The sequence below is a fragment of the Cynocephalus volans genome, chromosome 3 (assembly GCF_027409185.1).
Source record: "Cynocephalus volans isolate mCynVol1 chromosome 3, mCynVol1.pri, whole genome shotgun sequence".
Taxonomy (NCBI): domain Eukaryota; kingdom Metazoa; phylum Chordata; class Mammalia; order Dermoptera; family Cynocephalidae; genus Cynocephalus; species Cynocephalus volans.
In genome coordinates, this window is record NC_084462.1 from 83470932 (window position 1) to 83483097 (window position 12166).

Below are 12166 nucleotides of genomic sequence, written 5' to 3' on the forward strand. Positions count from 1 at the left end.
CAGAAATTGGGCAACTACAGTGAAGGGAAAAAAATGGTTGTATAGTTTATGCAGGGGGAAAGGCTGATAAACTCAAATTCTATTGCGACATTCACCTGGAAATTTTGTGCAGTGCCTTGCTGTTTGATGTTTTGGAGGAAGTGAGCAAAACTAATTTTTATTCTTGCTTGTGCATTACCAAATATCAGTTGTGGGGGATATTTGGCAGAAGTTGATGAGGCTGCAGAGTCTGAGCTATTTCCTCACATCAAGCTATTTTTATAACTAGAAGATTCAGCTTTTCTCACCCCCTAGTGACTCACAAGATTGTTCTTTCTAATTGATGGAAATATGCTGAACCTGAAACCAACAGGGAAGAAATAAGAACATTGATTTTTTTTTCAGTAGAGGTACTCAGACTTCATTGAACATATGGTTTAAACAGATGGCATATGAAATAAATCTCTGTGTACAGTGGAATCACAGATTTTGAAGAATTGTATAGCCCATCACCTACCAATGCTCACACTATGTTAAAGGTATATCAAATTAATTGAGTTTATAAATAGATACCACATTCTCTCACATCTTTTTACTTTTATATGTATAGTTTCTTCTGCCTGGAATGACTTCTTCTTAGATTTAGCTTTATGTTCTCCAGAACACTTCTGATCTTGGTCTCAATTTGAGCAATTCTGTCTCTGTGTCTTTAATGCCTTGTGCATGCTTTACGTTACACAAATTATCACATACTAATTTGATAATCTCATTCCCCCAAAATATTGTTAATTGAAACAATAAAAATCACTTTTTATTTTTTTGTCCCCATTTGTATAGTATAATGTCTACCTTCAGTAGGCATTCAGTAAATATTTGCTAAATAAATAGCCAGTCCTCTCTTCCACCATCCTAACAGTGGAAACTAACATTCTCCTGAGTTGTAAGCTATTAGTTGAAATAAACAGAAACATGGGAAATCATTGGTCAGAATCTTTCTTAATACAGTTTTCTTAGAGCTCCTGTGTTCCTTTGTTTTGATACATATACTCAGTAGATAAGTGAGATCATGAAAGCCTTTTGAAGTTTTTGGAGTACATGTACGAAATAAAGGTAGGATGTACTAAAGCACTTTCCGCCTTTTATTCTGCTATTTTAAACACATTTTATTTTAAAAAATCACTGTTATTTAGTTATCAGCTGAAATGCTTTATTTCTTAAAGTTATTTTGAAAATTGATTCAATTATTTTTATATTGTAAATTAGGTATTCTAGCCTTAGTTTTAAAACTTATTTTTCCTGAGTATACTTCCTCTTAAATATACAAAGGAATATATTTTCATAGAGTGTGTTGAAAATTAGGAAAATCAAGGGTTCTGTTTCTGTCAGGTGCAGTATTTAGAGTGTTATTTTGATGAAGTCCAGTTGCTCTGATATGGCTTGAAAATACTTGCTCTTTTGGAGTATAATTGCAGGGAAAAAACTGCGGCATAGGTAAAAATTCACCATAATGACTTGAATTGGTTTTATACATAATCATCTGAGGTTTTGATAGTGAGGTAGCTGTATGGAGTGTCTTTGGGTCCAACATACATGAAAACACGGGATTGCCAGGGTTCACACAAGGAGGCAGTTGTTCAGGTTTCATTTCTGTGTCTGGATTTGAAGTTGAAGTACTTTTCTTATCCTAAGAAAATAAACACATAAAATCATTCTCAATTACAAAGTTGTGAGAAAAAAAAATTAAACTTAGCCCTGTTCACTCCCCTTTTTTGAGAATCCTGTTCTCTTGAGGGTGCTGAAGACTACCATTAAATCATGTATACCTGCACAGAGCACACTTGTCAAAAGCATGCATAAGATAGCTTTTTAAACATCCTGTCCTAGAAGTATGAGAATTTATAAAAACATTTGTAAATCATAGGGAAAATCTGTAATAGTTGGAAGAAGAAGTACAGCTCAATTTTAGAGTGAGAAAGGAACAAGACAAACATTAAGGGATCTGAGCCTTGTGGGGGGCAGCCATTAAGCAAATAATTACACAACTAACTGAATGATTATAGTTGTGATAAGTGCTATGAGAGAAAAATACAGGCTATTTAGGAGGACATACTGGGCATTCCAACCTAGTGTGGGGGGATAGAGAAAGCCATTCTGGTAAAGTATCATTGAATCTAAGACTGGAAGGCAAGGAGGAAAAGATAGAAGTGGAAATAAAGAGAAAGTTATTGAGGCCAAAGTCAAGTAAGTTAGGGTGAATATGTGTTGAGATGAGAACAGAGAGGCAGGGGCCAGAACTTGCAGAGTCCTGTTGACTATGTTAAAAACTTTAACTCTTCACTGTAAAGCAATGAAAAACAATTGAAGGGTTTTAAGAAAAAGTGTGCCATGATGGAACATAATTTTTAGTAAAATTACTTTGGCTGCTGTTAGGGCTTGTATGGGCATGGAGTGGAGCAGGAGTAGTCCATGTGACTGACAATGATGATTTATAGTAGGGTAGTGGCACAGAGATGGAGAGGGGTAAACAAATTTGAAACGTATTTTGGAAGTAGAATTCACAGGATCTGGTGACTGGATATGGATAGTGAAGAAGAGAAACAGATCTAGGATGACTCCAAGATTTCTGGACAAACACTAGGATGGATGGTGGTACCATTTATGTAATTTTAATATGTAAGTTAAATTAATATATATAATACATGTAATAAATTAATAAAGTTTTTTTCACAAGCATATTTTGCTTATTCAAATATTTCTGGCATTTCCTAATGGAGATTTTAGTGAGTTTCTAGTGGAAATTTAATTAACTCAATGTATTTCCTCCACTGTGTAAGAACTATATACATTAGTACTTATTACTACAACTAAATAAATATTTACTAGGCAATTATATATATATATATATATATATATTTTTTTTTTTTTTTTTAAATTTATGTAAATACTGTTCTGGGTTTCTGCTAATTTCACATAAATATAAAAATTCTCGGGCCAAGCCTGTGGCGCACTCGGGAGAGTGCGGCGCTGGGAGGGCGGCAACGCTCCCGCCGCGGGTTCGGATCCTATATAGGAATGGCCAGTGCACTCACTGGCTGAGTGCCGGTCACGAAAAAGACAAAAAAAAAAAAAAAAAAAAATCTCTACCATGAGAAAAATTAGTTGAATTTAAATCATATAACAATGGTGAAATATATTATTATTTAACATGCAGCACAATTCTCTTTTGTTCATAATCAAACTTAATTAATTTTTTAAAGTAAATCTTGGGGCCGGCCTGTGGCTTACTTGGGAGAGTGTGGTGCCGATAACACCAAGGCCATGGGATCGGATCCCTATATAGGGATGGCTGGTTGCTCACTTGGGGAGAGTGTGGTGCTGACAACACCAAGTCAAGGGTTAAGATCCCCTTACCAGTCATCTTTTTAAAAAAATAAAAAAATAATAAATAAAAAAAAATGAAATCTTATCTGTAATTACATATTTTAAAAATAGCAGCTTTTACAAATGATAGAATGGAGATTTTGGTTTCTGTGGAAAAACAGGATGAAAAGATAATACAAATCTTTCTATAAACTTTTTGAAGTACCCTTGTACTTTTCCCTACTCCTACAACTAAATACAACTGAAATCCCTGGACATTATGTATCAAACAAACTCAAGAAGTCTGTGGTGGAGAAAATAAGGCAGACTATCTAAGGAACTCAAAATCCAAGTAACAACATGGTGGTGAATTCCCAGGGATTTTTTTTTTTTTTTTACCCTGTGACTTAGAGCTAAGGAAGCTGACAACATAGAAACACCAATGGGCACAAACAAGAAAAGCTTCAACCAAAGTTTGCATGTGCTCTTTCTAGCAATAGGATCAGGAAAGGGGCAGTCTAGCAAGACAGAAAACTTTTAGCTGATAACTGCTCTACTCCAACCAAACACCACAGAAACACTATTGCGCCACCCCTACCCATGCCAGGTGAGCTGGGATTCTAGACCTCAATGCTACCAGGCAATAATGAGGCAAGCCCATCCCCCACTGTGTTGGCATCAGATAAGGCAAAGAGAACCAGGACTTTTGATCCCAACAGGCAATAACAAGGCCTCATCCAACACACAGTGCTGGTGGAGACTATATGAGCTAAATTTAATAAATATTTAAAATATAAGTAATTTAGTTGTTTGGGGAGGGAGGGAGCAAGATATTAAAAGCAATGGATGCAAAAGTGCATATAGTTTTCTGGTATATGTATATAACATGAGTTATCCTTAGTAAAGTCAAGTGTAAAAAACATCAAACTTCAATAATGAAGGTGAAAGAATTTAAATGGGATAGACTATATAGCCCAGAAATATAATTCATTCATCAATTCAAAAAATATTTATTGAACACTTACTGTGTGCCAGGCATTGTTAGATGCTAGGAATACAGTGATGAACAATATAAAGTTCCTAGAGCTTACATTTTATTGTTAGAAGACAAACATTTCTACGACATGGCAACTATAATTAATAACAATGTATTATATACCTGAAAATTGCTGAGAGTAGATTTTTAACTGTTCTCACAAATAAATATGTGAGGTAATGCATATGTTAATTAGCTTGATTTAGCCATTCTTCAATGTACATATATTTTAAAACATCATGTTGTACACTATAAATATACAACTTTTATTCATCAGTTAAAAAAAAAAGACAAACACATAGGAAACCAGCTCAATTAATAACGTTTGGAAATGGGCTAGTATGGAACTAGGGATGGGTCTGGAGGAGCTCAGACTCATCAAGCCCATTGTCCAGACTGGGTCACAAACCCTTCACACACCAGGCTGGGTCCCCAGACCCCTCACACACCAGGCTGGGTCCCTAGACCCCACACATGCCAGGCTGGGTCACTAGACCCTCACATGCAAGTCTATGAGCTAGGTAACTGTCAAACAGGTCCTTGGTAGCCATAAGTTGGAGAACATGGCCACACGCACAGTGGACGCCTGAGGCAGTTGCCAGCCAAGGTCATGGTGCCTGCACAGGCACACTAACTCCCCCCCCCCCAATTTGTTTACAAAGAATGCACTGCACCACCTCCAACTTGACCTAAGGTGAGGGGGCCTGATTAAACTGTTCTGTTTTCCCAACAGCTAGCTATTTAAAAAACTGTAGGCCTTCACTTTCCAATATTATCAAAATAAATTTCAGATGAATTTGTTTAAATACTACTTAAAAAAACACATGAGAGAAAAAAATTATAAAATTTGAAAATCACATGATAGAAAAATTAGGAACTAGGAAGGGAAGGTATTTTAACCCTCATAGTAAAGAGAAAATTATAAATTTAAAAGTGACAAAAGAAAATGTAAAGGAAAAGTCTGATGTATTTAACTAAGCTATATATGAAATTATAGTTAACCAAAATTTAAAGGCAAACAACAAACTGATAACACTACATAGAAAGAATGACAATCTAGGTAGGAAACACTACCTAGAAAGGATTAATGTATTTACCTTATAAAGTATTTTTTATTCCTACATATAAAATAATAAAACACTGACTCTGATAAAACAAAGGTAATTAACACACTATTCTCAAAGATAAAATATATCTAGGTAAGAAATACAACAGTAATTTTAAAAATATAAATGAAAACTAGAAGGAATTTTTTTTTTTTAATCATGATGTTCAATTTTGGCAGTGAAACAGCACTTTGCATTGATGATGGCTAGGTAAATTAATATAACCACATTTTTAAAGATTAACAAAATATATCAAGAACTTAAAAAATGTCATGATTTTGAATCTAGAAATTTTAGTTATTTTATCCTATGAAACTTTATTGTAGAAAAAATTTAATGCACAGCATTTCTTACAAAAGAACTGAAATGTGTACTGATTAGACGGACATTGATCTTAATTATGTTGCTTATGCCAAAAATACTAATAAAGTACGTGAAAATACTTCCTTACTCAGCCTTGCGTTGGTATAAGATAAACGTTAACCCAGGCCTGGTTTAATTATCTCAGAATAATTACAAACTGAGGGGATTCTCTAAAGTTCTGTTACTATAGATTTTTTGTTTCATTAATTCACCTTGAGATTATATTATACTGATTAATTTTTTCCAAAAATCTTGCAATGGGTATTCCTTTATAAACTCAATTTCATTTGCATTTCTAGTTGGGAAAATCATAAATATAAGTAAGAACCTTTATATATATAATATATTGTCTTATATTTATCTACCTGTGTTTAATGTACTTATGGCTGATTATTATCTGAAAAATAAAAAGGTGCTATGAATTGAAATGAACCTGAGCTAAAATGTTTTCCCCATACAAACTGTTGCTTTGCCTCCCATGGATTTGTCACCCCTTTTCCCTGGGTGATGGAGCCACCAAAGATTTCTCAAAGCCCATCTCTCCTGAGCAGTGAGAAGCCCCCAAAAGGGGTTAATCTCCTGGAACCCTCAAGAGCGAGGCATTCCTTCCATTTGGGAAATTAAACACGAATTGAGGTTCTCTTCCCATATTTATTCTCCAGACCAGGAAGTTACAGGAAGAGAACATAGGTGGGGTTTTTGCTAAGTACAGTTTAACAAGTTTAACAATAGAAGCTAGTAACATTCAGTAGGACAGGCAGGGTGACCTTCCATAATGCAGTTTGGAACAAAAGCTTGATTTTAGCAAACATTCTCTTCTTACAGCAATTTCCCAGTATCTTTACATATCAATCAGTAACCTGTCTGTCTTTCAGCCAGCAACCTTGCTGTGTTACAATTCTTTATCTTACAACAGAGACGATAGCCTGGGGAAAATTTCCTGTCCTTTGCAAGATCAGTATTTGAAACTGCAAGGCTTTGGAAAACCAGGCCCTGCAAAGTACATTTGCTTTATGCATACTCCACAACAAACATCTCTAAACACCAGCTTTTTATTTAAAAGTACTATAAAGCCATATTCAACATAGTCAACTATTAATGTTCTATCTGAAGTGTCCCTAATAAATTCTTTGAAAGTATTTTTCCATGAATAAGGGTTTTAAAAATATGAATCAAGTACAGTGGAAAGGAATGTGAACTTGGATAAGTCACTTAGATTCTCTGCGCCTCAATTTTCTGTTTGTTAAATAAGAAAGCCTGGATTATTTGACTTCTTAGATTTCTTCTACTAAGTCGATTTACTCCATAGAATTTAAAAGTTTATGACTTTATGCAGTTTATAAAATGAGGCAGTATCATGGTATAGTATACTATGTATGATCTCTTGTTTTGCCTAATTTTAATAATAATCATAAGGAGAAGGAACTTTTCAGAAGAGCTTCTTTAAACACTTTTGACAAATCTTTTGGATCACTTTGTGGCTTTTTGAAAATCCAGTTCAAGAATGCTTGTTTTTGTGCTGTTATTCCACAAGGGAAAAAAAATCTTTATCTTTTTGTTGTAAATTTTCCTATTGCAAATATAGGTGTAAGAAATAAAATTACTGGCCTTTTTTTTCCCCTCCTACTCTCCGGGTTACTATTCATTTCTTCAAAAGCTGATGTAATTTGAGGTTCCAAGTGTTCAGTTATTGTTCTATTGTTTTGGTATCTTGAAATGAGAGCCTTTAATCTATTGCCTCAGAAAAATCTCCTCATTGGTGAGTTCTTGGGAATAAGGGCATTGTTTCATGAATATCTAGCTTGTTTGAAACTCTAGCTGTCACTGACCTAGCCACCTTTACGGCCCACCTCATTCCTTTGACCTTGTTAATTAGAAACAAAATCTCAGTAGTACCTTACTAACTACTTAATAACACAAATGTTACATATGTTAAACTAGATGTCATTTCTCCATTGCAGTGTTGTTCTCTAGGGCAGTGCTTCTGGTACTTAAATGTGCATATGAAACACTCAGGGATGTTGTTAAATATGTAGATTTCTGATTCTGGTCTGGGGTGAGGACAAGATTCTGTGTTTCTAACAAAGTCCCATGCTGCTGGTCCCTGGGTCACACTTTGAGTACTGGGCAACACGCTTGTTATGAAAGATGTGGCTAAAGGCCAGGTGTTAAAGAGGTCTTTGAGTGCTCCCTTCAGCAGCACATGTACTAAAATTGGAACAATACAGAGAAGATTAGCATGGCCCCTGCACAAGGATGACACGCAGATTTGTGAAGTGTTCCATATTTTTGCCACATATGGAAGCATTGCTTTGATGATCTTATACTTCAAGTTAAGGTCTAAAAAAACTCCAGCTATGAAAGCAACATAAACTTTCTAAACTGTACCTCAACTGTTAAGTTCCCATGCCTGGAGAAGCTATTGCAACTCATCCTGTGATAGTCAAGTTGTACAATAAATGATGATCCTGGGGAAAAAAAAATAGGCCTTTGGGAGGCAGGCTTAGGAGTGTGGGGATTTGGAGAGAGAAAGGGATATAGAGCCAGATAATAATGATAGCTGCATAAATTATACAAGAACATGTCAAGCAGATTAATTGGGAAACATTTTTTATTTGTGTACCTGCTGCTGTAAGAGTTTTAAAAAGCACAAATTAGATGTTACCAGTTCTGGATTCTAATGTTGACATTGATAAAAGCAGTGTGATTGATGAAATTATTTTACAAGGATTCAAGTTCCTTATCAATAAATATAAAACAAAGGAGATGGATTAGATGGTTCTGTTTTCTAATCTGAGGATTCAGATTATCAGGGTTCACCAAAGGTAGCAATACTAAGCGATTTTCGGTTATTCAAATAGTGTAATGTACATATTTACTTGTTATAAGGACCTTAATAAGTGTACTCTGTGGTGTCCATGTAGGCAAGTAATTTTGGTAGTCAAAAACAAAAAAACAATACCTTGGCAACCTCTGGAATAGTTAAGATTTGAGTCCCTTGCAGATCAGAAATTCTATTACTATATCTAAATGACCTAATAGTGATTGGCATGAGGTACTATAACCTTGACTTGAAGGTGCATTAAATAGAAGATTGTTTATATGACTTAAAGTTCTATTCTTTTTCTTTCAAGACTCTACAATAGACTCTTGTCATTCATGAGGTTGAGACCTTTAAGAAAACCTAAATCTTGAAGACTAGCCAGCATATTATCTCAGTTTCTTCAATCTAAAATGGTGATAATACTTTACATAGCTATTGTGTTAGGCTTAAGTGAGGAGAAAGCCTTTTTGAATTTCAAGTTTGGGTCAGATTAGCTAGGTTACTTTTAGCATAACCCAATTCACCTGGAATTCCTGGATTATTTTAATTAATGTTTCAGCAAAGTTAAGTTTTGGAATGTGTTGAACATTTTTGTTTTGAAATCTTTTTTTTTTTTTTTTAAAGATGACTGGTGAGGTGATCTTAACCCTTGGCTTGGTGTTGTCAGCACCACACTCTCCCAAGTGAGCCATGGGCCCCTTGTTTTGAAATCTTGAGTTCAAATCTGCAAATGTGAAGTATTTAGTCCACATTCTCTTTCCTTTTCTTTGTGTTAGAATGATTATCAACAGAGTATTGAAGGAGTAGCACACGGCAGGAACTGTGACCTAGGTTCCAATTCTTTATCATGTCACCTTTGTTCGTATATCATCTGTAAAACTGGTAAAAAAAAAAAAAAAATCTGCCATATTTCCTATGGTTATAGATATAAAATGGAGGAAATTTGGATGTTAAACAATAAATTGCTATGTAAATGGAATCAATTTTTGCCATTTTCTTTTTTGCAGGTTTATGTCAATGTATACGTATAATCTTCCAGAATTCAGTTCTGATATTTACAGGTTAATAACACTGTATATTAGTATACTACCATTTACTATTATTCATTTGGTACACATAATCTTGTAGCTGGCAAAGCTGGAAGGAGAACTCAGGTTTTTTGAGCCAGATCAATGCTATTCTCATCAGATGTTGCTGTTCATTCTTTTTGACACTGCTTATTAATCTGTTTTAAATATCAAGAGCACGGAATTGGATAATAGTAAATCAAAAAAACCTTAAGACTTTGATGGTATCTCAACAGGTCAGCTTTTCTCAAAAGGTTTAGGTTTCCTTAGTGCAGGGGAAAGCTTCATAGGTGGAAGGTGGTTGCCCTACAACTTGTGGGGAAAAAGTATCCCCCAACTTACTTTTATAGGTGACTAGGCATAAATTAGGTTGCCCAGGGCAAGCTGTGGTGTTTTCCTTGTTATTGTTAATACTATCTCCCTCAGTCACTAAGGACTCTTCCTTTCATGAAATACACCCTCTCTACTAGTGGTTCTAAAATTCTGACCTGCTTTGCCTCAAAATGTAATACAGAAAACCAAATATAGTCGAAACAGAAGGCAAATTAGCTGTTAAACTCTGCTGGCAAAATTTGTATCATAAAAATCTAGAAAAGTTTCTACCTAAATCTTTTAGATCTCCAGGATAATTCACAAATGTTTATAGATTCAGAAACAAAATACCCATTGTTTTTACTTTGTCATAAGCCCTCACTGCAGCTTTTTTATTTGGGTTTTACCTTTTTCAAATCTGATAGTCTTAAAATTTGGAGTTCAAGCTAGATACATTTAAAAACAAAACAAAACAGCTTAATATTGTACAAAGAACAACAAAAGGATTACTTAAAATTCTGCCAGATAACATACCATGTCATCAACTGTTATATGCTTAAGGACAAGAAGGTTAATTAAGGGCCGGCCCGTGGCTCACTCGGGAGAATGCGGTGCTGATAACACCAAGGCCCCGGGTTCGGATCCCATATACGGATGGCCGGTTCGCTCACTGGCTGAGCGTGGTGCTCACAACACCAAGTCAAGGGTTAAGATCCCTTTACCGGTCATCTAAAAAAAAAAAAAAAAAAAAAGAAGGTTAATTAAAGTTGTAAATGATTAAGGCTGGCTAGTTAGCTCAGCTGGTGAGAGCCAGGTGTGCATAACACCAAGGTCAAGGGATCAGATCCCCTTATCAGGCAGCCACAAAACAAGAAAAAATGATTCTTTTAAAAGAGATAAAGTCCTATAATTAGCCCATGAAAATGCCTTGAAAAGCATAAAAATCTACAACTAGATGGTACGCTATTAGTTTTCTTACTAATTTAATTTTCGGATTCTACTAAAGTTAGGGAAACCCAGGCCACTTTGACTTTTCAAAGTCCTTCGGTATAAGCGCACACACACACACATTTATGGAAAAAGATAAGTGAAAACAGTTCATTGAGTAATAAAAATGTCCATTACAGAAGCTGTAATTATAAAATTAAAAATCGTGCTTTTTGGTGTGTGTCACAGATGCTGTTAAATATAGTTAACACAAAAGCAAAAAAAACCAAAATTAATTTTGAAGCATCCTTTTGTATATGCTCAGGCTCACCAACTTCCTTAGTATTTTCTTTCTTTTTTAAATGCTTTATTTTCTCTTTTTACTTTTTTTTTTTTGCCACAATTGAGGGACAGAGAATTAAACTTCAGTTTTCCACTGCTTCCATCAAGTAGATTTAGTGAACCATATCCCTTTACCCGCTCATATCCTTTTTTTTGGACAAAGCGCAATGTAGATAGATGCAAAATTAACAAGGTACGTTTTTCCTTTCCAAAACCATCACCTAACACTTCGCAGAGGAGTAAGAATGCATACCAGCCCTAATCGTCGTTATACTTTCAAAGGCAATTCTGTCTTAATGGAATGTGCATTTACATTTGTAAATGTAAAAATTCAGTGGTTGCCTAGAAGGGGGTTTGTGGGGGTGGGGTGGGGTGGGAGTAGGTGGTTCTTCAGATTATGGTAAAGAATACCAACATTCAAGAACAACAAGCCCTCTGCCCAAACCCACCCAGTCGTAGGCCGTCTTTCTCGCTATCTTCTTTGTTAATTTTTTCGGCAAACGCTGTCTTTTCCGAAAGTGGATGGCAAGAATACCGCCGAGCACCCAGGGACGCAGCCTTTCAACCGCACCCAATTAAAAAAGCAAAGGGAAAACGAACCGCTAGCTGGATCAATATCGCCCAATCCAGGGAGCTGTCATCCGGGGTGAAACCGCGAATCCTTTCTAGTGGTTGCAGCCCGTTTCCTTAGCAACCGGCCGCGGGCGCCGGGGCCCGGATGTTGTGGGGATCCGCGGCCGCCTGGTCCAATTTCCTGCAGCTTCCCCGCCGCGGACCGCGCTCCTCTTCGGGAGTCGTAGTTCTTCCCTCCGCCGCGGCGCGGCGTGAGGCGAGGGCGGGACTACGAGTC

General features: G+C 35.9%; 1 protein-coding gene and 1 non-coding gene across 4 annotated transcripts; one reads left to right on the plus strand and one right to left on the minus strand.

Moving 5' to 3' along the window:
* Positions 1-1257: 1257 nt before the first annotated feature.
* On the minus strand, positions 1258-12069 carry PIERCE2 (piercer of microtubule wall 2). Of its 3 annotated transcripts, none has more exons than XM_063092309.1 (2): positions 10582-10634; positions 1258-1663 (listed from the first exon to the last, which is right to left on the minus strand). In XM_063092309.1, exons 1-2 carry the CDS (start codon positions 10582-10584, stop codon positions 1316-1318), a joined length of 351 nt encoding a protein of 116 aa, XP_062948379.1. In that variant the 5' UTR covers positions 10585-10634; the 3' UTR covers positions 1258-1315. The 3 variants fall into 3 exon arrangements, 1 of the variants encoding a protein (XP_062948379.1); XR_010023016.1 differs by lacking the exon at positions 10582-10634 and adding an exon at positions 11917-12069 and having other exon boundaries at positions 1577-1663; XR_010023017.1 differs by lacking the exon at positions 10582-10634 and adding an exon at positions 11766-11823 and having other exon boundaries at positions 1587-1663.
* Positions 8029-8135, plus strand: LOC134374152 (U6 spliceosomal RNA). Its single transcript, XR_010023028.1, has one exon. It is a non-coding gene; the product is annotated as a U6 spliceosomal RNA (small nuclear RNA).
* Positions 12070-12166: the final 97 nt, after the last annotated feature.